At 40.6% G+C, this 25,876-nt stretch overlaps 1 protein-coding gene and 1 long non-coding RNA gene across 5 annotated transcripts; one reads left to right on the forward strand and one right to left on the reverse strand.

Annotated features, from left to right (window-relative positions):
- The first annotated feature begins 34 nt into the window (after positions 1-34).
- LOC137231575 (uncharacterized) lies at positions 35-12,810 on the forward strand. Its single transcript, XR_010946663.1, has 3 exons — positions 35-233; positions 1,550-1,826; positions 12,655-12,810. It is a non-coding gene; the product is annotated as an uncharacterized lncRNA (long non-coding RNA).
- On the reverse strand, positions 2,209-25,199 carry MCUR1 (mitochondrial calcium uniporter regulator 1). 4 transcript variants are annotated; one of them, XR_010946662.1, is made up of 11 exons: positions 24,524-25,052; positions 18,571-18,690; positions 15,139-15,242; positions 14,561-14,662; positions 13,529-13,570; positions 12,628-12,699; positions 8,455-8,508; positions 6,987-7,101; positions 5,937-5,996; positions 5,650-5,744; positions 2,209-5,334 (listed from the first exon to the last, which is right to left on the reverse strand). XR_010946662.1 is itself a non-coding variant. In XM_067752033.1 (10 exons), exons 1-9 carry the CDS (start codon positions 24,921-24,923, stop codon positions 5,941-5,943), a joined length of 1,065 nt encoding a protein of 354 aa, XP_067608134.1. In that variant the 5' UTR covers positions 24,924-25,052; the 3' UTR covers positions 2,209-5,744; positions 5,937-5,940. The 4 variants fall into 4 exon arrangements, 2 of the variants coding, with proteins under 2 accessions (XP_067608134.1, XP_067608133.1); XR_010946661.1 differs by lacking the exon at positions 5,937-5,996 and having other exon boundaries at positions 24,524-25,199; XM_067752033.1 differs by having other exon boundaries at positions 2,209-5,744.
- Positions 25,200-25,876: the final 677 nt, after the last annotated feature.

A 25,876-nucleotide genomic window follows, 5' to 3' on the forward strand; every position in this document is an offset into this window, starting at 1 on the left:
TGCTACCATGTGACCTAGTCCTGGCCTATGAGACATAAGAGGATTTCTGTGGGAAGGGTGGAAGATCTTTCTCCCCGATTAAAAAGAGACAGACATATGAGAAGAGCCCTTTTTGTGCATCTCTTTTTGCTTTGGATGCTGCTGTGTGAGGATGTGATGCCTGGAGCTGTGGCAGCCACGTTGTGATCAGGGTGATCCCAAGGGTGAAGTTGGGGGCTAACACACAGAGGAAGGTAAGAGTGAAAAGATGAAGGGTTAAGCTGCCAACCAATCCTGAGAATCACCTATTTCTAGACTTCAGTAATAAAATTCATGAGGTATAAGTCACTGTTAGTTTTATGTTACTTGCAGTTGAAAGCATCCAACTGATACAAATGTAAAAAAAAAAATTCTAAGTGCTCTCATGGGTTCACTGAATATCTTGATTCCCCCAGGCTTCCATCTTTTCCCCACAAAGTCTTACCACTGAGATTTTCAAGATAGCAATTCTTCAGGTTTGAGAGAGACACTGCCTGTTACAGTGCCTCTGGGAATGCTGTGAGGTTCATGCAAACCATAAACTAGTATAAAAGTAAAAGAGAACTAGTGGAAAATACTTCTGTGCTAGGCAGACACTGACTTTCAGGCTGAGGGACAAGAGGTCGCTAAGCAGTTTTTCTCCTGGGGGAATGTGTATTGTGGAGTCTGAGTCTGAGACGGCTGAGGAGGAAAGTTTTAAAAAAACTTTTCCTGAAAGACAGTAAGTGCAGAAACCACACACTGAGCTGAGGTTGTGAGTGCAGCTCCTGGGCTTAATAAGCTGACTTGAAACTTCAGAATCATTTACAACGGATCCGGGTTTACCAAAGCACAGACTGCATGCAAAAAAAAAAAAAAAAGATTAAACTGAAAGGAATAGTTAGGATCTTGCAAAATGTGAGCATGTATCAACTTCTTACTCCTGCGTGTTGGCCTAAAAATAGTTCTCTACATACCTGCGAAATGTGAAAGAGCAGCAGCTCACTGCTCCCTATGTGTTAGAAATGCCTGGGCTCAGACTCTGTGGGTGACGGTGGCCACCACGATCCCTTGCCGGTGTCTTAGTCTGATCCTCCAGTGGAAACTGCAGAACTAAGGTAGAGACATGGCTGCCAGCACACTGAACGGTGGTGAGATTCTGCTGTGGAATGCCAGGGGTTTAGATTCCAGAGACAAAGCTGTTCCTAAAAATGTCTTTCTTTGAAACAATTTTCTTACTTTTAAAGAAATCAAAGACCCATGGCAAAGAACAGGTTTTTAGTTTGTCTGCACATCACAGATGCGAAAGTGGGATTGAGGTGAGAAGGCAGATGGGTGACCAGCATCTGGGACACCATTTTCACACGAAGACTGGGTTTGCAGATCATGCAGGGCCTTTGAGAAACTTTACGGCTCCCCCTCAAACCTAGGCAGTTTTTATGTGACTCTCTAACTTGAGTTAAGAGTCACGAGAAAATGGTATCTAAAATTAATTTCCAGGCTTTCATTTACCCACTTTCCCAACACGTTCCTTTGCTTTCCTCTCGAGCAGACGTCTGTCCCGTGGAAGGTCAGCTTCTGCAGGAAACTCAGAAGAGCCCAACTTTTCAGAGGTGGCACGTTTGCTGAACAGGTCCGGGGGCAGAAGCGTGGAGGACCCGCCCAGGACCCTTCCTCTGGCTGCTACCTTAGGTACTTGCTCTGGAGTCTTCCTTCCAGGCTTTTCCAAAGTGGAACTCTCCCATCCTAAGACTTAGGGCATGTGCTGGCTGCTCTTCCACACGTGAAGTTGGTTTGAGAGAAAAAGCAGAGGTGTGAGGCGCCGGAAGGTGAGTTCTGATGGCATTTTCGTTTTGCTCTTCTACCTTAGGTGCTTGCTCTGGAGTCTTCCTTCCAGGCTTTTCCAAAGTGGAACTCTCCCATCCTAAGACTTAGGGCATGTGCTGGCTGCTCTTCCACACGTAAAGTTGGTTTGAGAGAAAAAGCAGAGGTGTGAGGCGCCGGAAGGTGAGTTCTGATGGCATTTTCGTTTTGCTCTTCCTGAACTTTGATCATGTAAGCCAAGAAAAGCAAATTCTTTGCTCAAGCTAGTCTGATTTGGATTTTATCACCTGTAACCTGAATCTTCAGCAGTTTTTAAAAACTTGCGTATAAACCTCATTTCCCCTCAAGCAAGGAGTTAAAGCACTTTACATGAGCATGCAAAAAGAATTCTTTTGAATAGTAAAAAAAATTTATTTTGTAAATCAAACGATCACTTTCAAACGTATCCTCTATGCAAATCCAAATGTTTAGGTATTAGATTTTTTAAAATAATACAGCAATGTTACCATTCACAATTGGAGGGAATAATAGTTGAAATACAGCGTAGGCAGAAGTTCTAGTTTTCACATTCAATTGGAACAGATAGAAAAGTATATCAGTCACATATAGAGAATTAAATATTTTATTTTACATCATAAAAATATGCCCACTCTATTATATAGTAAAATGTAATTGAATATTTGCTTAAGTAACGAAAGGGATAAGAAATGGTTTGGGTTATAATCAGAGGAACATAGGTTATAAATCTGTAGAAAGACTGATATTTTCCAAATGAAATTCCGATAAAAGGCTAAACAGTCTCAAACATTTTATATAAAGAATAAATTATTCCTGATTAACATGCTTTTGCTTTAGTGTCAGAAAAGTCACAACACATTTGATAAACATATGTTAAGAGCCACTTTTCTAGACATGAGCTCCATGGTGCCATCTATATGACATTTGTTCAGAAATGACGCCAAAATTCTTATGAACACGGCATAGCAGGGGGGAGGAAGAGAGGTGCCTGCCAACGCTGACACAGCTAATTAACAGGAGGAGAGGCTGCAAAGGAGGAGCCTGGAGCAGAGGGAAGAGCCCGTAGCTCCATGCAGCGGCCAAGGGACACCACCCAGGCAGCGACATAGACACCGCAGCTCAGGATTTTGGTTTTTAAAGAGTTCAGAGACAAATTCCAGTAAGATGGCTGCTTTGAGTCAAGCCTTTCTTCCTGAACTTGTGACTTCTCAGCTGAGGTACTTGGCATACTTAAGGGAAAAGATGAAGACCTTCAGACTGAGTTTTGTTAGATACTGAGCTGGAAAACCAGCGGAGGACTAAGACCAGCACAGAAATCAAAATTCAGGTTTCTTGGGGCTTCTTCCCTGGTGGCGCAGTGGTTGAGAGTCCGCCTGCCGATGCAGGGGACACGGGTTTGTGCCCCGGTCCGGGAAGGATCCCACATGCCGCGGAGCGGCTGGGTCCGTGAGCCATGGCCGCTGAGCCTGCGCGTCCGGAGCCTGTGCTCCGCAATGGGAGAGGCCACAAGAGTGAGAAGCCCGCATACCGCCAAAAAAAGAAAAAAAAAAATTCAGGTTTCTTGTAAAGAACCGTACACACAAACAGGCTCGCTTATTAAGGGTCCAGGAAAGGAGTGGGGTTGGAGTTTAAGCTCTTTAAAAAAAGATAAAGAGTAGAGGAGGGGAGAGAAAGCAGGAGGGCGGAGGAACCTCCTAAGTGATTTGTGCATGAACAGGAAATACAGATTCTGTCCACCTGACATTCTGCTTTAGGCACCTGTGCCTGGAGGGGTAATTTTCAGGACCTTGCTATGGCTAATTTCCCCGTGTGCTTAGACGCAGGGTATCTGGGAATTTTGCCAGGCATCTTCCCCCTTATGAGTGCTAATGCCGAATTTCCTAAAGTGACCTGCATCCTCTAAGCCAGGTGAGCTCAGGAGCCATCACACTGTGTCCAGTCCCAGTCACTTACGTGTTCACAGACGTCTGGGTCCACACCAGGAAGGGTACACTTGTATTTCTGGCTCTTATGCTTTTCAAATACAATACACGTGACTAAAGAAAGGGAATATGGTCCTGAACCGTCCCAGCCTCCGTATACGCATGCAATCCAGGTCACCAAAAGGAAAGTGCACTGTTCCCAAGGCAGGGAAGGTGGGGGGGCTGTTCCGTACTGCAGAGAACTCTGCAGCAAAATCAGTGGTCCAAATTAACTGACAGACTGATGTGGCCCCCAGCATCACCAGTAGGAATGTCATCTGGAATACTTCTGACAGAGGACAGAAAGTCACCCAACTGAAATGTTATTTAAAAAATATCTTGTCAGGATATAAGGTCACTTCACTTTCTGTTTTTAACCTGTAAAAGTTATTTGCTTTGAAACAAAATTGCATACAGTACTCTTTCCTCTTGGGGATTCTTTTTTTTGGAGGAGTGTCTGTGCTCCAAGCTCCTTCAGGCTCCTACTAGCCAAAGTTATATCGCAAAGGTGGTCTGAATGGTATGTCATTTATTTAACTCTTTAATACTTAGCGCAGTTGTAAAATGTACAGTATTTTCTGGGGCTCCTTCTCTGAAAGGGGAAGAATATATCTATAAAATGTTTTATGAACCAGTTAAGATAATTTTGGATCTAGTTGAAAAAAGATTAAATTATTATTCACTTTGAAACTTACACCACTCATGCCAAAGTACTTGATGTTTATACTTATCTGGAGCTCGGAATCTTTATGCTACACAAATGTTTCAAACAAGGCAATGGCTTACACTTTACAAAGTTTAGAAATGACACCCAAAGGACAGAGGGTAACTTTTCACCAGTGTGGATGGAACAATGACGATGGGCACTTGTACCAGTCTGATCCAGAAGTCTCTATGTGGTTTCTCCACTGGACCAGGTTATATGCACATGCGTGCATGTGGAGAAAGACAGGAAGGTGCCATTCAGTGTCATCGTTTCTCAAATGCTATTCTCTCTACGTGCAGGTCATTCAAGTAAGAGGACAATGTGCGTTTCCAAAATGCCCCCAGTTGTATCTTGGAATTTGTTTTAAATACAGAGGTAAGGTTGGTATGAGAATGTCTTTAACAACCAAAGAAATCAACCTAGATTAGGATACCTGGCATGAAAATTATCTAATTTTCAAAGCCTATGACCTGAGCTTGTAATGGGCAAAGGTGTATTCATTAAAGACATTTCTGGAAAGTACGTGCACTATCTACACATCTAGATATTGCTACAGAAGTTACACCTTGTGCCTCCCTTGAAAGACCAGAAGGAAGAAAGCCTGTCCCACAGACTGAAGTAGACTTCCACGCCGAGGGCGAGCCTGTTCTCTAGGGAGGCAGTGCCACACCTGAGGCGTTGTAACAACTCTCACACCAAGAGGGAGGAGAGGAGAAGGGGCCAAGTGAGAGGGAGGGAGGGAGGGAGGGAGAGGAAGTTACCACTCTAGGAGGCTGAGAGAGTCTGCATCCCAATCACAGTGCTTCATCAGGCAACAAGATTTTCTAGCTGGAAGGCACACAGAAAATGAACAGAACAATAACTAAGACAGTGGAAATTACAAGAAAAAAATCTCTTTTGGGCGTAAAGTACAATGTAGCATGAGGCTACCAACCAAGCGGACTTGAAACAACCTCTAACACAACCTCTAACAACCTTGAAACACAACCGGCTGACATTAGGGTCTGGGTCAGCAGGTGAAGAGGATTCAGTTACAATGATTCTTCAGCACTTAGTAAAGCTCCTGTGCCTTTTAAATGGAGACCCCCAATCCTCGATTAAAACAAAAGATTTAAAATTGTGGAGAGTTATACAAATATTTACTGTTGGTATGTCCCAAAGGTTAGACCAAGTTCACTGGCCCAGCTGAGTGGAGTCTTCCTTGCTTCATCCACCACCACTCAGAGTTATAAAGTCAACTAAACAGAAAAGATGGAAGAAGCAGTTATGAAATTTCTCACTTCTCTGCCTTGGTTATATGTCCATAATTTGCATACAATAAATAATATGCATTAAATTAAAAATCAGCATTAAAATTGGAAATGAGGGAAAAAAAGCACAGCAATCTGGTATTTTAAGGCAAAACAATAAAATGCTCTTTAAATATATACTTTATTATATCCACAGACGATAAAATCCCAGAGCTACTGTTAGGCACGTAAATACAGATCCTGTAAGAAAAAAAACAATTGTGCATAGTATTAGTTCTATGAACGATTACTTGCGGGAACATCTTTTTATTAAGAAAACAGACACTTTTCCACCAAGAAAGTAAAACCAAACCCAAGAAACTTGGCTTGCTCACTGATGTGCCACATCCCATGAAACACCTGCCTATTAGAAAACCCCACACCTGAGACCATCATCTTGAAAGTACAAATGCATCCAATATCCAAGAAAACTTTTCAGTAAAAGTACAGAATCACAACAATTCTGTGGTCACAAAGTATATGCACATGTAACACACAGGGACACACCTTTTAACTTGATGAGCAAATCCTACTTCTAAATACTATTAGACTTCAAAATATTGATTGATCCAAAATGTTAAATCTGAGTTAAAATAATGGCTAAGTAATATTTTTTGGTACATGAATCTTCCTTCCCTCTTTTGGCTCAAAAACTGCAAAAGGAAAATAACACCTTATAAGGAGTGTCACCCATTGAAGCAGAAAAGATCACAACTCAACTATCTGTAAAATATTCCATCTCGAATGTTACGAAAAATAACTCCAAATAACTATAGTTCAATGCCAGCATCTCATGAAATTTAAGATTCCATCAATAGTAGTAAATAAAATCATGTACTTTACAAAGAAAGAAAAAATGCCAATTATTGTATGATATTCCATCTATTGGAAATTGTAAGATGCCTTCCAATTTCAGAGATGTTAAAACATGAAAAAAAATTGTGTTAGAATCAACCAAATGCAATATCTGTCTTTGACTTAATTTATAAATTTTATTTATTTTGGGACTTCCCTGGCAGTCCAGTGGTTAGGACTCTATGCTTCCACTGCAGAGGGCACATGTTCGATCCCTGGTTGGGGAACTAAGATCCCACATGCCACGTGGCATGGCCAAAAAATTAAAAAAAAATTTTTTTTTGTTTAAATTTATTTTCAGCTTGTTTTAACTAATCTAGATAAAAAATGGCTTACCTGCTAAATATTTAATATTATCAAGCTTGTGTGACTCAAGCATGGTTTTGAGGCCAGCAACCTCGGTATCTATCTTCCTGTCTGTCTGCGTGATGGCCCGATCTTGCTGGGCGTGCTTTTAAAAGAAAGATTCACAGCATTAAACCACTTTGGATGCATCCCCTCTGCTGTTAGTCCTAGAGTCCCTTCCCAGCAGGTTCAGATTAAGGAGACCTGGGCTTTAGTCTGAGTTCTACTAGCCTCATGCTGTATTGTACTGGTCAGGGTTGTAGCTATCTCTAGGCCTGTTTCCTTCTGTTTGAGACAAAGAAAAAGGTAACACTGGCCCTGCCTTCACATAAGCTGTTTAGAGAATCAAGTGTGATAACTGATGGATGGAAGCTTTTTAAATTATAGACTGCTCTGCAAATAAGATTAAGATTATGAAGCTGGTCTGTTCTCAATGGCAATGACTAAGCCTCATCCTTCTGAATTCCTCTTAGTGAAAGGTATACAGAAAGTGCTTTAACAAAATGAATGGAATCTCAGGCAATCTAAAAGCAACAGCGCTCGCCTTGATGCTATTTCTATTCAGTTTTAAAAAGTTTTCTTCCTTTATAGTTCGAATGCCAAGTGTTTTATTATTATGAGGCTTGGCTATACCAAGGACCTATATGCCTTCTTTCCCAAATATAATACAGTTAAACCAGATACACAATTAACTCCCAAAGGGTGGTAAGTTTGGCTGATGTTATAAAGGGTTTGTAACATTTCATTAATGCATAAAAGCATTGGAAATACTTCACTAAAAGTCCTAGGGCAAGTAAGTGGTTCCCTGTGATGAATAATTCAGGTAATGAATAAGGAAATAAATGCCTGGATGAGTAAAATATTCCAGAGGAATAGTTTAGTGTTCTCTCATGGAAGTCTCTTGCAGGTTTCAAAGGTCCCAGGTAATATAGGATGGTAAATAAGTTATGCATGCCATAAGCTAAAAATATAATAATACATCTCCATTCCTTATTATTCTTCAATCACTGAGATTTAAAGTTTCATTAAGATAATTAAGTATTTTGTGTTCCAAAAAATCCTATGATATTCCACTTCTCGGTATATATACCCAAAATAATTGAAAACAGGAACTCCAATATATATCTGTATGCCCATGTTCATAGCATTATTCACAATGGCCACAAGGATAATCAAAATGTACTACATCCATACAATGGAATATTATTTAGCCTTAAAAAGGAAAGAAATTCTGACATATGCTACAACATGGAGGAATCTTGAGGACATTATGCTAAGTGAAATACACCAGTCACAAAAGGACAAATACTGTATGATTCCACTTACATGAGGGACCTAGAATAGTCAGACTCATAAACAGAAAATAGAATGGTGGCAGCCAGGGGAGGAAGAAAGGAGGGGTTGGTGCTTCAAGGGTAGAGTTTCAGTTCTGCAAGATGCAAAGTGAATCTTTTCTTACCAATGACACCATTTCTGTTTTTACTTCCAGCAGCTTCCTTTCGTTTAATGAATACTGAAACAAACACGTAACACAGGTCAGATTCTGATTTATTCCCCTCTCCCTCCTCCTCCTCTGGTGCCTTAAATATTCTGGTCTCAGTAATTCCAAGAATATGTACCACTAGAAGCCACCCCTAGGGTAAAGTAGCCTACTTGCCTTCTCCTTTTGATCTGTGTTTTGGGGTTTCTTATTTATATTCACTCATCGCTCCAACATCTGGATTCCCTTTTGTCATCCTCCACCACTCTCTGCTGGTTTTCTCTTTTCATCTCTTCGCTGGGATGTCTGTCTCTAGGTCCCTCCCACTATTATAACAGCATTCCCTGGGACCAATTTAGATGGACATATGCTTTTTGGCTTTGAGAGGGTTGAAGTAAGTGGGGTAACAATTCAATTTAGGAGCTATCCCATTGTAACCACAAACAAAATTGGTCACTATTTGAGGCTTAGACAGAAGAGAGAAAAGATATAAAGTTGGGAAAAAAAAAGTTTCAAGGAATATTATTCTGTGACATAGATGTCGCCTTGTGATTATAAAACACTATGTAAATATACAGATACAAGAAATACACTAAACCGTCACATGTTGGTTTTAATTGAAAAAAACAAAAAACAAACCCACATGGGCATTGTCACAATCCAGTGTTATTAAGGGAACTGACTAGTTCTACCCAGAATTAAAATGGTATCTTGCCTTTGGCTATTAAAATCTATGCAAAGATATTGTGCAATTTTGTTGACACTGAGCCCAAAATCAGACACATCTCCTTAGTGGTGGGCGTTAGGATTTAACTGAGCAAATGAAAATCTATAATTTAAGTGAAGAATTAAAAAACTTCAATAAATTAACGTTGTTATAGGGGAAAAAATTAATGGTTTTGAAGTATCTAGAAACTTTATAGCTATACAGTGTTCCCCTGTGACTACTAGGGGGATAAAGTATAGAAACAGCATTGCTTAGGAGCAAAAAAAAAAAAAAGAAAAAAAACCAAAACCCCAAACCAAGAACTAGCTGCAGGACCAAAGAATGCTCAACTCCAGGGAGGGAGGGAGGGAGGGAGGGAGAAAGAGAGAGAGAGAGAGAGAGAGAGAGAGAGAGAGAGAGAGAGAGAGAGAGAGAGAGAGAGAGAGGGAGAGAGGGAGAGAGAAAGAGAGAAAGAGAGCTCTATGCACCAGATCACCACCAGAGGGCAGGGTGGAATGGGATTTTCTGCACCTCTTAAAACTCCAGTTTTCACTAAGTCAATATTGACTCAACCACAAGAGAAAGGAAAAACCTAAGTCTTGATAGTGCCATGATTTTTTTTTGAACATCTTTATTGGAGTATAATTGCTTTACAATGTTGTGTTAGTTTCTGCTGTATAACAAAGTGAATCAGCTATACATATACATACATCCCCATATCCCCTCCCTCTTGTGTCTCCCTCCCACCCTCCCTATCCCACCCCTCTAGGTGGTCACAAAGCAGAGAGCTGATCTCCCTGTGCCTGCTTCCCACTAGCTATCCATTTTATGTTTGGTAGTGTATATATGTCCATGCCACTCTCTCACTTCGTCCCAGCTTACCCTTCCCCCTCCCCGTGTCCTCAAGTCCACTCTCTACGTCTGTGTCTTTATTCCTGTCTTGCCCCTAGGTTCTTCAGAACCATTTTTTTCCCTTTAGATTCCATATATATATGTGTTAGCATATGGTATTTGTTTTTCTCTTTCTGACTTACTTCACTCTGTAGGACAGACTGCCATGATTTTTAAAATAACATCTATATAGCTCCATCTCCCTGCACCCCAAAGCAGTTTACGGGCTACATTGCTTTTGAAACTGGCTGTAAATATCACCACAGTTAATTTTGTTGAAACAGTATTATAACTTTATTAAACAAGAGAATGAGAGGTTTGAATAGCTTATCTTCCTCAGTGCAGTTAAATTCATGCTAGCTACATACTAATATACTACTGTCCTGCACTTCAGAGTAATCTGAATTTAGGATTACCAAGAACGACTTCTCAGCTAGGTTAGTAAGTCACATAAATTCACTGGCTTTAATCCATGTTCACATCCCCTATCTCCCAATCTCCTAAATGAAGTTCTTCCTGGCTCGGTTAGCTACAGGAATCTTCCTAAATCAAGTGAATAAGGAATTCCTGCTAAGTCTACAACCCTGAGGACAAAGGTAACCAAAAGAGTTCTTCCTCTTCTAGATACTAGTCATATGCTAGTGATCATCACATATTTTAGTAATACTAAGTGATTTAATCTTCAAGGTTAAAAGTGTTTCAAGACTAGAAAGACAGGTAACACGGACATAATAATTATTCTGTATAACAAAGCTCAACTTAACTCTTGAAATCCAGAGGCAGTTTCAAAATACACTTAAGTACTTGTTTGAATTTCAATATTAGCTTCATTTATCATTGTAGCACAGTTTGGTTAAAAGTAAATTGTGAAAAATGAGGAGACAATGAAAAACTGTGAATACTCAGTTTCTGCATGTGCATCCAGTTCTTTGTTAGTAAGAAATGCTGTATATGCCCTATTTCTTTTTATGCTGAGAATAAAAAAGGTATCTAACTAATAAATAAAGAAATGCAAATACAGCCTGAACAAGAAGACAGACGGGTTAAAAGTCACTAGAGGCAACCCAACACATATAAAACATCCAACTTATCGTACCCCATGTTCATTGCAGCACTACTTACAATAGCGAAAACGTGGGAGGAACCTAAGTGTCCATCGATGGATGAATGAATAAAGAAAACGCAGTGCGTACATATATATGCAATGGAGTATTACTCAGTTATAAAATTTTAAAAAATCTTGCCATCTGCAAGAACACGGATGGACCTGGAGGGTGTTACACTCAGTGAACTAAGTCAGACAGGGAAAGACATATGCCATGTGATCTCACTTATATTTGGAATCTAAAAGAACCCAAAAAAACCCGAGCTCACAGGTACAGAGAACAGATTGGTGGCTGCCAGAGGTGGGCGGGGAGGGGGTGAAATGGGAGAAGGGGGGTCAAAGAGTACAAACGTCCAGTTACAGAATAACTGCGTTCTGGGGATGTAATGCACAGCATGGTGCCTAGAGTTAATAATACTGTACTGTACCGCTGAAAGTTTCTAAGAGAGGGGATCTTAAAAATTCTCATTATAAGAAAAAAAGTTTTGTAACTATGTGGGTGATGGATGTTAACCAGACTTACTGTGGTGATCATTTCACGATATATAAAAATATTGAATCATTACACTGTACACCTGAAATGTAATGTTGTATGTCAATTATATCTCATTAAAATTAAAAAAATTTACAAGAAGTTACTGTGAAAGCCCTGAGGGAAAAACATTGTATTTATAGGTATTACCTTTGAAATGCACATAAACAGGCATTTCAAAGGGAAGCGGAGCAATATTTCCACAGTTTTCTTAGGTCTTGGGCATGGATCCCACAAGTTGTTGTACTGACATATATATATGACATATATATATGTCATATATATATATATATATATATATATATATATATATCCCTTCCACTTATTTACAACCCACATTTTGTGATATCTTTTTGGTAACAAATATATAGCACTACTTTCCCTAATAGAAAATTTCAATTTGATATAACTTCAAGAATCATTTAGAATTTGCACTTTAAAACAATGCAGTAAAGTCATTAAGATTTCTCTATTAAAAAAAAATATGGAAATATTTTTTAAATCTTTAATTTTTAACATAGAATTTAATGTTATTTAATATTAATAATTTAATATTATTCAAATCAGATAATCAACTTAACTTTTAAAAATCGGGACGAGGTTTAAGTCAATATCAAATAGATCAAGATTGAATTTAATTTCTTTATTCATGCCTAAGTGACACATAATTTAGTATCTCTGAAACATACAAGATTCAAACTTGCTTTGACCAAGATTTTAATTTTAGTGTTACTTTTGAAAGCATCAAATTTAAGCCTTAATTCAAAATATAGTCAAAATAAAGAAAAAACTGTGTCTAACAATGATATACAGGTAAATATTTAACAATACTTCTGAATGGTATGTAAACAGACTTGACCAAATGTTCCATCCTGCAAAGAAATTAATTCATACTATATTTTTAGTAAAGAAACATACCAATTCTTTTACTCTGCTCTTTTCTAGACTGAAATCTAACTTGGTATCTGTTCGGACTTTGATCACTTCATCCTAGTGGGAGGGCAAACAACAAAGAAAGAAAGAAATCCAAAGTAAGAGATCCAAACTCTGAGGATGTGCGCCTTCCCTGCTGCTTCCACTGCTCCACCCAAAGGGGCTAAGGGGAAGGGGGAAAGGGCGGGGCCAGGGGCGCGCACAGGAACAGAGCTGGAGACTAGCGGGGTCGGGAGACTGGCTAAGCGACGTCTGCAGTCAGCCCTGCTGGGACTTCCCAATTATATATACAAATAGTCCCCCTTTGATGTTTAAGTCAGTCTAGAGTGGGTTATTGTTGCTTTTAACCTCAAGATTCCCAATGCAATCACCTTGTGAAATTTATGAATCAAGCTGTTCCTTGGACAACTTTGGAAAGCAGAGATGGACTCAAAAAAGTAAAATATTAAATTCTGGTTTAAGTAAAGTCTTCCTACTGACACTCATCAAAATTTTTTCTTCTTTAACATCAATGTCCTTTCGACTTAAAAAAAAATCAAACAGCTGGCACAGTCAGCAGTTTAAAATCACGTGTAGTTCTCTAAAGACAGTCTCTCCTAAGATAATCTAAGGGTTCCAGGTGGCTATTTTAGAAAATTTTTAATTTAAAAATGACTTCATTCCTTCTAGATCGCAATTTTTTTAATGAATTTGGTTACAGACATCAGTAACTTATTCATTGGCTATGTTCTTGGTTAAATCTTCCAATGTGCACTTTCGAGACACATCACACCAATATTTAACACAGAATTAAGTTTTTAAGAACATATAAGTATTTCGGACATTATATTTATTACTAAGCTTATGTAATTATAAACAAGCAAGCAAACAGGAATGAAGATCTTACCATTACTTGTTGTTTTAACTGATGTAGTTCAAGTTTTATTTTCTAAAAACACATTAACAAGAAATGTCAAGGATATATTTAGAAGATTATGAAAAACATAATAAACAACTATTAGAACATGTATTTGTGAACAAGTTCTTTCCTCATTCAACACAAATTCGGCCACGTTCAGAATACAAGCATAATTGAATAGTCTCAGTGGCAGAAATGACTGTCGTGCCAGGATGGTACTACAATCATGGTGTGTCTTGAGATACGTCTTAATCCATCTTGAAGGCCACATAAAATTAGTAACACAACGGTTTTCAATATATTCATCTCCCTTCAGAGCAGGGGCTCTTAATTCCTCCTTCAATTTTTCTTTGAACTAATTCTGCCCTCAAATAACTGAGTTCCAGACAACTTTGACAGTTTCACAGTTTACCTTTTCCTAGCAAAAGAAGGATCTTTTGCTAGGCGGTTTCTTATAAGATTAAGACCAACAGATAATAAATGAACTTCCTTCATGGGACTTTAAATAAGGCTGAAAATAAAGGAAGACACGAAGATAGCACTTATTTAAACGCTGATCCCAAACACCACACTTGAAGAAACGAAGCGATATTTTACAGCAGCACTTATTCATAATAACCTCAAACTGGAAACAACTCTAATATACGTCGCAGTAGAATAACGCGGCATATTCCTATAATACTATGAACAATGCAAAAGAATGACCTATCACTGCAAGACACGCTGTGATTCCATCTGATAAAGTTCTGGAACAGCCAAACCACTCAATAGCCATGTTAGCCAGGATAATGGTTTCCGCTGCGGGAGGTGTGACCAGAAGGGGGCGTCCGCAGCACTTCTGGGGCACTGGTCTATTTTTTTTTTTAATATATATATTTTTTTATTTCTTGATTTGACTGATAGTCTATACTGAAAATTCATCGAGACGTACACTTGTTTGTACACTTCTGTGTGTGTAAATCATATCTCAATGTCTTAATATAAAGCATTTGGTAAATATGAGTGGTTCTTTAGTTTTACCTCATTTTCTGATCTGAGGGCTGAAAATTCACTCTTCTCCAAAATAATCATATCTTTTTTCACATTGGCAATCTGAGACATTATTTCCTGAAGAGTGATCTCCTGGGAAAAGAAAAACAAAACATATAACCTAGTCTGGCCTAGGAACTCTACCTCCTACTGTCTCTACCCAGTATCATCTTATTGAGAAACTAGAAGGACATGGGAACAAAGAAAGAGGTTCAGCAAGGTCCTCCTCTGTCTGAAAATGAGAAAAGAATAAGAACTCATTTCCAGTGTCGGCATCAAGTGAATCACAGTTAAAAGGGTGGCAGTCAGAGGACCAGCTGCTGTAATTCTAGCCACATCTCCATTTATTAAAGCACGGTTGACTAGAATAGTCAGTTTTCAAACCTAAGTGATTCTGTAACAGCTGACTAAATAGCTTTGAATAAATATTTTTTATGCCACTGTAACCATCTGTCTCTCGTTTATGTTAAAATTACTATATGCTTTTCAACAGAATATTATCCCAAAACATATATTACAAATAATACTCATTAGATTTCAAATTTGCTCAAGTGCCCCAGCAAAGCTACCTGCTGCATCTTGGTGACCATATCTTTGTAGACGATATCCATGTTGGCCTCCATGATCTTGACCAAGGCAGAGACAATGATTTCTGCTTGTTGAGTAGTAAACCCTAGGCAAACACACAAAGACAGTCACTCAGGAGACTCTAGTTGCCAGAATTAAAAAATCCTTCATAGAAAGGGGGAGAATGCAAACTGACACATGCAAGTGGATGTCTGAATTCAGAAGCAGGTGGAAAGCCTAGTGTAGCAGGAGGGTAGAGTCTAGCCACAGGCTGTGATGTGTCTGTCACTTGGAACAAGTAGGACACATCGGAGTGTTTCCTCGTGTAAAATGAGGGATTGGGATGACTGAGCTCTGATGTCCCTCCTAGCCATCAAAAACCATGTTTTCAAAAAGAGAATGCATAATGACACAGGGGATGCCTGCAGTGCAAGGTCAAGTGAAAAGATGCAAGACTCAAAACTATAGATACAATTTATTTCTTCTGTAATTTAACAAAGATTCTAGGTAATTGTGTTGTCTAAATTTTCTATAATGGATGTGACTTCCTTAATTTCAAAATGTATATGTTAGTAAAAAATAATTTACTTAAGTAGAGAAAGCTTATTTTATTTCCAGCACAAATCAGTCAAATCAGTGGCTATATAAATAATAATTCAGCTGTTAATTTACTTAGTGTTAAAAGACAAAATTGGCTCTTATATTTTTCTTCCATAATTTTCCTCAATCACGAGTGGGGGGTGCTCAAACTGGAAAAAATATATTCTTTTATACTCAATAAATGCTGCTGAACTGAATTACCTAAAGACTCAACTCAGCAGTGCTACTGTTTTTAATAACTTTAGGTAGTAACATATTTCACATTGAAAATTGTAATTAAAATGCTTAATTTTAAATGCTTAAGATGCATAAGTCCCTGGAATACAATTCTTTCCGTTAAATACTTCCAGCTACAGGCTTCCCTGGTGACGCAGTGGTTGGGAGTCCGCCTGCCAATGCAGGGGACACGGGTTCGTGCCCCGGTCCGGGAAGATCCCACATGCCGCAGGGCGGCTGAGCCCGTGAGCCGTGGCCGCTGAGCCTGCGCGTCCAGAGCCTGTGCTCCGCCACGGGAGAGGCCACAGCAGTGAGAGGCCCACGTACCGCAAAAAAAAAAAAAAAAATACTTCCAGCTGTAAAAACTTCAGAAGAATTTACTGATTCTTGTAATTAATCCATGGCACATTTGTTTGGATAAAGTTATAACTGATTCAATTTGGATGAGATTAAGCATATTTTATAATAAAAAAAAGAAAGCAACAAATTTAAAGGAGACAAAAAGACCTCCAAAGACCTACTCTTTTCACTTTATTCAAAATCCTTTAATTTTCAATGTGTGGGTCATGAACAGCTAGAAAAAAATCACCCAAATGTGAACACTGTTTAACTCTGGTACTGGGAATCAGAGTAGCTTTTCTTGTTTCTTTTCTGTCTTCCTAATTTTTTAAAAATGAACATGTCTTTTGAAAATTTTAAAACTTATTAATAAGAGTTCATAGTTAAACATAATTAGGTTTGGGAATTATGAAGAACAGAAAGAGGGAGACCAAAGAGAACTTACACTGATAAGAAAAGAAACTTTAAAGCCTTATAATTTAGAACCACCTATAGGAGGAGAAAGGATAAGAAAAAGGAGAAGCCTGAAAACCTCCTGGGTTGCCATATGCAAATTAATTTTTTGTAGGAATGAGAGAACGGGACAGAATCAGGGCTAGTGAGATTACAGACACAGAGAAAGTTTTGTGAATCAAGGGACATAACTCTGGAGAGAAAAAGGGATAAAGGATGGAGCATTCCTTGAGGGGTCCTTCCTGGCCTTATCCTAACCCAGCCATCGCAGACACCCATCATTCATGTAAGCACCTTCACACCCTACATCCAGTGGGGTCTTCACATCACTGGTCTTGAAATATGCAAATATTCATGGGTCAGGGTTTGAAAATCAAGAAAAGCAGGCAGTACATATATTGAAACATCATATTTTAAACATTCAACATCTGCTATTTCTAATTTGTCAAAAATAAATAAATAAATGGATTTTGAAAGGGGGGAGGGGAAACAAATACCACCTCGCACTGGGAAACAGGATTTGCGACCACTGCAGCTACCTGGCCATAGTTACACGTAACTAAATTAATGATGTTCCTTTAATATCATCAAACATCTAGTGTATGTTGAGATGCCCCTATTATCTCTAAGATGTCTTTTTACAGTTGGTTACTTTGAATACAAGAACACAGGTCCATCAAAAAGAAAAAAGAAAAAGAAACAGAACGAAAGAAAAAGAAAAGTAGAAAGACTTCTGCTTAACAAGATAATTTTAGATGCCCCTCTTCTCACTTTTACTTTTCTTTTTTAAATTCTGAGCTGAAAGCAGTCTTGGTGAAAAAGACTAACTGTTTCAAGTTTGAGAAGAAAAGCTGTAAAAATTATCACAGGGCATGTGACAGTTTTCCCAAAGTGCATTCAAGTACATTACTTAACACTCAAAGGGCTCTTTGGAATTCTTACCAAGGGAGAAATGGGAACTGAGAAGGCAGAAAGGACTGTGAGACCAAGCAGCTGGAACGTGGCAGAGCTCGAATCCAGAGCTGCTAACCGTCCCACATAAGCACAGAGAGATCCACCCCAACACAGTGTCCTGGGCATGTAAAGCACGTCTACACAGGGCAGCTTTTCAGATATGAACACACACAACAGGATGAATAACTATACAATAAAGTCAAAACACAGATTTATTTCAGACATAAGCTATGATATCTGAGATTCTGATTTTGAGAATATATGTGTCACAGTAGAGAGAATTATAATGTGTATTAAATTGCATATTTGTCTAGATAAGATTAAATATGAGAATGCTACCTATATATTAAGTGCACTTTCAATAACTCATACATGTCACAGCAATCTTTTACATTAGTTAACTCAACAGCAGTAAGAGAAAAAGTCTGAATATTTTTAAAAAATCACAAGCTGGAATTATCAATAATTGTTGCTCAGCAACATTTTAATTTCATAAAAATTTTAAAGCACACAAGATGCACAGGAATAAAACCATCACTTTGGTGCTTAGACAGCTGTCACAGGAATCATTCCTGAGCTTTACTGGTTTATGTCTAATTTTTCACCTATAATACCATACTTCCAGAGTAATATTATAAACATACGCTTCACTTGGACAAAGAGAGTATGTGGGAGAAAAGTCTCAATTGTATGGATGAAGCAAAAATGTCCTTAAACAAAAAACAAGAACTTAAAAAATGGAGACTGACCAAAAGATTACCTACAGACTTAAAAGTCAAAGAGAAATATGAGAAATTCGATAAGATCATAAGGGAAGTCCTAATTTATAGTGTTTTTCTATGGCACTGAGTAACCAAATGAGAGAGGATTACCATTTTCTTCGAGTAAACACACGAAGGCATGGGTGTCAAAGTAGAGCTTCCTACTCCGAGAAGAGGTGAAATCTCTCCTTTTGCTCTCCAGATGCAGGCTCCCAGCACAGACGCTAAGCTCTAGAATGGAAAGGACAATACAGTTCAAAACAGGTGGATGGTAAACAGGTGGATGTTTGATGGTAAACAAAAGCAACTCAGCACCATGAAAAAACAGGGCATACCTCAAAAGTCTATCTGGTTTTTTACAACAGCTTTATTGAGACATAACTTAGATACATATGCTTCACCCATTTCAAATGTATAGTCCAGTTGTTTTCAGTATATTTACAGTGCTGTGCAACCATCCCACAATAAACTTCAGAACATTTTCATCATCTCCAAAGAAACCCTATACCCTCTAGCTATGCTCTAGCTATCACCCCCTCATCTTCCTACTTCCCCCCAGCAATCACTTATTTTCTGTCTCTATGAATTTGCCTACTCTGGACATTTCATTTGAATAGAATCATTAGGATATGTGATATTTTGTGACTGGTTTCTTTTACATACAGTGATATTTTCAAGGTTCACCCACCAGTGTAGTATGTCGGCATATTTCCTTTTATTGCCAAATAATATTTCATTGTATAGATATGCCAATTATTTTTTACCTCGTCATCAGTTGAAGGACTAACTGTATGAGGGTTCCAATTTCTCCCCATCCTCAACATTGTTATTATCTGTCTTTTTTATTACAATTATCCTATTGGGTGTAAAGTGGTATCTCATTGTAGTTTTGATTTGCATTTCCTGGATGGTTAATGACGTACATCTTTTCATGCACTTATTGGCCATTTGTGTATCTTCTTTGGAGAAATATCCATTCAGACCCTTTGCCCATTTAAAAAATTTGGGTAATCTTTTTATTACTGAATTAAGAGCATTCTTTATGCATTTTAGATACATGTTCCTTATCACATGTATGATTTGCAAATATTCCCGTTCTGTGTGTTGGCTTTTACTTTCTTGATGGTGCCTTTTGAAGCACAAAACTTTTTAATTAAGTCCAATTTATCTTTTTCTTTTGTTCCTTATGCTTTTGGTGTCATATCTAAGAAACCACTGGCTGATCTGGGCACACAGAGATTTACATCTGTTTTCTCCTAAGAGTTTTGTAGTTTTAGGTCTCACATTTAGGTCTTTGATCCTTTTGAGTTGATTTCTGTATATGGTGTGAGATGGGGGTTCAACTTCATTCTTTTGCATGTGGAGGTCCAGTTGTCCCACACTATTTTCTCCCTTAAATTGTCTTGTGACTCTCATCAAAAATCAACTGACTATAAGTGGGAGGATTTATCTGTGGATTCTCCATTCTATGCCATTGATTTATATGTCTGCCCTTCTGCCAGTGCCACATGTTCTTGATTACTTGTAACTCTGTAGTAAGTTTTGACATCAGGAAGTGAGTCCTCCAACTTTGTTCTTTTTCAAGATTGTTTTGGCTATTCTGAGTCCCTTGCATTTCCATGTGAATTTTAGGATCAGTTTATCAATTTCTGCAAAGAAGCCACTTGAAACTTTGATAGAGATTGCGTTGAATCTGTAGGTCAGTTTGGGGGAGTACTGCCATCTTAACAATACTAAATTCTTCCAACCATGAACTTGGGATGTCTCTCCATTTATTTAGGTCTTTAATTTCTTTAATAATGTTATATATATTTCAGAGTATAACTTTTGTGCTTTTTTTGGGTGAAATTTAAGGATTTTATTCCTTTTGATGCTACTGTAAAGGGAATTGTTTTTTAGATTTTTCGTTGCTAGTACATAGAAATACAACTGACTTTTGTTTTTGTACAATTTGTATATTGATCTTGTATCCTGCAATCTTGCTAAATTTGTTCATAAGCTTTAATAGTTTTTTTAGTGAATTCCTTAGAGTTTTCTATATACCAGGTCATGTCATCTGTGAACAGTGATAATTTACTTCTTTTACAATCTGGATGCCTTTTCATTTTCTTGCCTAACTGCCCCGGCTAGAACTTCTAGTAGAGTGTTGAACGGAATGGTGACAGCAGACATCCTTGCTCCGGACTTTGGAGGGAAAACACTCCTTCTTTCACCATTAAGTATGATGGTAGCTGTGGGTATTTCAGATGCCCTTTATAAGGTGAGGCGGGTTCCTTCTGTTCCAAACTTGTCAAGTGTTCTTTAACACGAAGAGGTATGGAATTCTGTCAAATTCTTTGTCTTTTGTGATGATCATGTAGTTTCTCTCCTGTATGCTGTGGATGTGGCGTACTACATGAATAGATTTTTCAGATGTTAAGTGAACCTGCTATTCCTGAGACAGAATCCCACTTGGTCATGGTATATACTCCTTTTTACATATTGCTGGATTTGGTTTGCTAGTGTTTTCATAAAGATATTGGTCTGTAGTTTTCTTTCCTTGTCTTTGCAAAAGCCTACCTTTGGAGAGATGTGTTCTAACAATTTATATATTACCTTTGCTATGGATTTCTGTGCGTTTAACCACAGATCCAACCTGTTTTGTAAACCTGTTTCAAGGTGCTCATTTGAAAGAGGTAGATAGTAATGGTTTCCTGGCTTTTGTATTCCACAAACCACAAAAAACAGCTTTAAAAAAACAGAACAATTGCAATGCGAACTTGTAATTTTGTCAAGAAAGGACATTTAAACATAATACCTCCTTACAATCACACTAAAAAAGGCATTTTGACAGAAAATGAGAGATGGACGATATAAAATAAAAAAATCTTTCATTTAAATGTAATAAACATAGCTATATAAAAATCTTGCTTCATACTTGTTCTTATTTTTCCATGATGCCAGGTGTTGTAGAAGAGAGGGAGAAGACAAAATAGTCATCTACTAACTCAAAGTTCAAAGGTTTTCTCAGTACCTGTCCTAAATGACCAGAAAAATACTTCAGCTAATCAACGCTTATTCTCAACCCGTAAACACTCAAAGGAAATTCCAAGTAAGCAAAAAATGTGACATGGACAGGACCCTACAGACCTGCTGCTTTTCTGTAAGACGACAGCAGTGGTTCCCAAATTACTAGCAACGTGGAAGGAGTGGGGTGGCTGTGGTCACAGTCTGCACCAAGGTAAGTACCAGAGAGCCAGGAATCACTCTGTACCAAACACGGTTTGCAGACTGACAAAATATAAAATGCAACAACTCGTGTATGCATGTGTGTGTTTAATGGTTAAAAAAAAAGGTGGGCCGGATGGTGTTTAGATTCAAAGAAGCACTAGCCTATAGTGTAAGGCCCTTGGCAAGGCATACAAAGCCTGTCCTAATTTAGCCACTTACCGTTTCAGCTTTTGTTTTAGCCACCTAAACTATTCTGTTTACTGCACGTGCAGACCTTGGTACTCCATCCTTAAGGTTGGCTTGCTCCCCTTTCTCAACTGTTAAGTTTTAAGCATCCTTTTTACCCTTCCTCATCCAATGTGACAACGTGGTAAGCATCCATTATGTTCCGGGCAGGGCACTATGCTACCCTGTAAGGTTCTTTCTGCTCCCTCCTCCCAGGTCAGGGAGCAACCTTTATTGCTTCCTTATCTGTGTTCTCAGCCCGGTACAGATAGCTCTACCACAGCACTTACGTTTATTCCCATGTCTGTATATTAGTCCAAGCTCCCCCAGAGCGGCCAGTTACTTTTGTGTCACTAGGAGAGGGCCTGGTATACTGCAGGCCAGAAATAACTTAAAAGAAAATTCAATTGTAAGAATTCTAAGATCCAAATCTAGAGACTATATAGAAAGAGAGTTTGAGATGAACTCCCTTCTGCTCCTCACCTATGGTCTTCCCTTTTCACGTTAAGGGCGCTCACTTAAATCTGGCACCTCTTTTTCCATCCTTTATCTCCAGCCCTGGGCCTCCATGAGAAGAGACCCTGACACAGAACAGCCCGAGCTGGATGGTAGATAGATGAATGAATGAATGATTGTACCTCTTACAGGTGCAATGTATAATATATATACATATATATAAATATATATGTATATGTATAAGTCTCTTTACAAGCTACCCTGCCCACTTCAGAACCGTGCTGGACTGTCCCGTGGGTCAGGGAGCTTGAGAACATCTGGGTCTCGAACTGGCTTGGGAAAATTGATGGGATTATTCTAGTCCCAAATTCCTTTTTTCTAATAACAATAATCATTCATGTGATTTAAAACAAAACTGCAGGCAAGCTTATTTCAAAGATATATTGTGGGCTGAAAAGAGGAGAAAGGGCCTAGTCACTCGTCACTTGGCCCTCAACTCTGGCTGATGGAGGGTGAATTCCGTCTTGCCTCTATCACAGGGCAGCGCCTGGGACACAGCAGTACTCTGGCACTGGGAACACCTCTGACTCACTTTTCCTCCTTTATTGTGACAACAAAACGAGGCCCAAGAACTATGAATTCCCACTAATAACCGGGAAACAAGTAAAGAGAGCTATGTTAAAGTGTAATATGTAATTCTCCTTTTGGGGGGCCATCAGCATATCAAAAGGATGTGAAAACACACACACTATTTGAGCCCAAAGCTAGCCCTGGACAGGGGAGGAAACTGAGCACAAATTTCCTATTCATAAACATCCTTAAGTCTAAGTAGCTCTACTGAGAACCCTGGACACCAAACAGACCACTAGCCTGAAGACAAAGGGTCAAAATTCTCATTAGCTGATGGAATTATGAGAGGAAACCAAATCACAAATTACCAGTTTGTCAAAAAAAGAGCAACAAAAGGCAAAGTACAGAAATAAAGACTCACAGGTACTGCAGGACACTGACAGAGTTCACCACTCATTTCCCAGCCTCTGGACATAAAGCTGCTTTCACTCTTTGCACTACCAACCAGTTTCTCCCCCAGCCAAAGGTATTTTTTTTTCGGTACGCGGGCCTCTCACAGCTGTGGCCTCTCCCGTTGCGGAGCACAGGCTCCGGACGCGCAGGCTCAGCGGCCATGGCTCACGGGCCCAGCCGCTCCGCGGCATGTGGGATCCTCCCGGACCGGGGCACGAACCCGCGTCCCCTGCATCGGCAGGCGGACTCTCAACCACTGCGCCACCAGGGAAGCCCCGCCAAAGGTATTCTTAAATTTTAGATGCAACTAACATTTACCGACCATGTCTGTTGAGAAAAACGTCTTCTTAAATAGCCATCAGTGTAGTTACTGAGAGCCACTGATGGATATGCATAGACTATCCAAAGTTAGATTTTTGCCAAGTTTGCTAATTAATAAGGATTCTCCCGGATGATTTTTTAATCGGCAATTTGTAATCTAGTAAACTGAGTCTAATCTCATGCAGGCCGTGACTGCTCTCACCTCCTTAAAGTATTTAATGAAATGCCAACTTCTCAATGAAGCAAACTTATTCCGAGGACTCCATTTAAATTAGCAACTGAAGGCCCACTCCACCTCCTAACCTTTACCCCCTCTATTTTTTCCGACAACATTTACCAAATATTATTATATATGTATATATATTAATCTCCTCTGCTACAATTAAGCGCCAAGAAGGAAAAGAGTTTGTTGACTGATAACCATTCCGAGTTCCCAGAAAAGTGCCAGGCAGAGTAATGAACCCACGAGAGTTTGCAATTAAATTGTGAAACAATCCCTTCGTCTCCCAGAGCTTCGAGCCTCAACTTGCCAGCTTCCTGCACACCCCTTCACCCGAGCCCCCAAACGCTGTGCACCTGACAAAACGGCTCTACAAACGCGCGTGCGCTGTGCCCGCACGCACCGCCCCCAACCCCACCCCGCCGCAGCCCATCACGCTTTGCGCCAGACACCTGGTGCCCGCATTCCGAATAATTCGGGTCTTTTCACCCGAGGAAGCCCAGGTTTGCGTGGCCCAGAGGGCGGGACCAGACAGTCCTTCATCCCCACGCCCAGAGGAGCCCGGCGACCTCGGCTGACCCGCCCAGCTCCCGCCGCCCCGGCCCTCACCTCTCCTGGAGGAAGCGAGGGCGGCCACCTGGCCGAGGCACAGGTGGAGCGCGCCCGCCGCCCAGGTGACGCCCGGGGCCAGGCCCGGCTGGCACCTCCTCGCGCAGCCGCGCCCCGCCGGGGCAGCCGAGGGCCCGGCGCGCGAGCGCTCCCAGTCCGCCAGCGGCCGGCGCGGGGAGGGCAGCAGCAGGAGGAGGAGCAGCGGGGAGGCACGTGACGCGCCGCCGCGGGCCGCCGGGGCGCGGGGGCGCAGCGCCCCCAGACCGCCGAGGAGCCCGGGCAGGAGGTGGCGCGTGGGGACGCCGCGGCCTCCGGGGCCTCCACCGCGGCCGGCGACCAGGGAGAGCAGAAGCCGCCGGCGGCGCTTCGGCCTCTCGTTCGTGACGGAGCCGCAGTCCATCCCTGACGCGGTCACTGGCCCGCGAACGCGCTCATGCCGGTCACGCGCGGCCCCAGCCAGACACCGACGGCAGGAGCGAGCGTGGGCGATAGTACCGAGCTTGCGCTTTCCTGCCGGATGGGCGGGGCTCCGGGCATTCTCCGGGGGCGGAGCTGAGCGGCTAGGCGGGGCTCCGGGCTCGCGCCGGGGGCGGGGCTGGGCTCCCAGTGCGCGCTGGGGGAGGGGCTGGGCGGCGGGCGCCCGGGGCGGTGCAGAGCTCATCCCGCGGAGCAGGCACCCCGGGAGAGGCGAGTCTGGTCCAGAGCGAGCACCCGGCCCGCTCGGTGTAGGCGACTGGGAAGACCAGGAGGTGGGTGTGGACCCTCTCGGAACTGGAATGAGCTCGGCGCTGCCACGATTTGCATATTTATAAGGACATACACGGATGTCCTTATAAAGACATAGTTACCCTGGCGCCCTTCAGAAGCCCATGAAAAGTCCGTGCACCACCGGGCTGCCCTGGGTTTTCCAGACTTTCCCCGTCCGAAGTCCCCCAACGTGTTATCTCTGGGGTGCATTTTAAGGAATTATTAACAGGGCCGAGGGAACAGCGCTTATATAGTCCACACATTTAAATCTAAACTTTCAGAGCTTGTTTCCGGATTAGTGTATCATAGGATTAAAAAATCTCAATCTTGGAATTTCAAACGTAGGGGCTTGGGTTTTAAATGAGACCTACTGGTATAAAAAGATATCTGAGACTAGCGGCGTTCAGTTCAGTGAGCTTTTTGAATGCCTATTGCACCTGTCTCAGTTACTGGTCCGTTGTGTGAACTCTGTACTGTTTCTTGAATGAAGGAATGAAATGCACAAGGCACCAGCCTAGAAGATACAAAGAAAAATGAGATTGTCCTTGTCCTCTAGGAGTGCTTTTCTTATCCACCCATATGTGTACAATACATGAGGGAAGAAGA

The sequence above is a fragment of the Pseudorca crassidens genome, chromosome 10, assembly GCF_039906515.1.
Source record: "Pseudorca crassidens isolate mPseCra1 chromosome 10, mPseCra1.hap1, whole genome shotgun sequence".
In the NCBI taxonomy this organism is placed as follows: Eukaryota; Metazoa; Chordata; class Mammalia; order Artiodactyla; family Delphinidae; genus Pseudorca; species Pseudorca crassidens.

What these genes read in the sequence shown, in the direction of transcription:
- MCUR1 (XM_067752032.1), bottom strand. Translation starts at nt 25,184, where the DNA reads ATGAGCTCTGCACCGCCCCGGGCGCCCGCCGCCCAGCCCCTCCCCCAG. An exon ending in CCTCGCTTCCTCCAGGAGAG is followed by an intron (nt 18,691 to 24,523) that starts GTGAGGGCCGGG and finishes TTTCCATTCTAG; the next exon opens with AGCTTAGCGTCTGTGCTGGG. An exon ending in GTGTTTACTCGAAGAAAATG is followed by an intron (nt 15,243 to 18,570) that starts GTAATCCTCTCT and finishes GTGTTTGCCTAG; the next exon opens with GGTTTACTACTCAACAAGCA.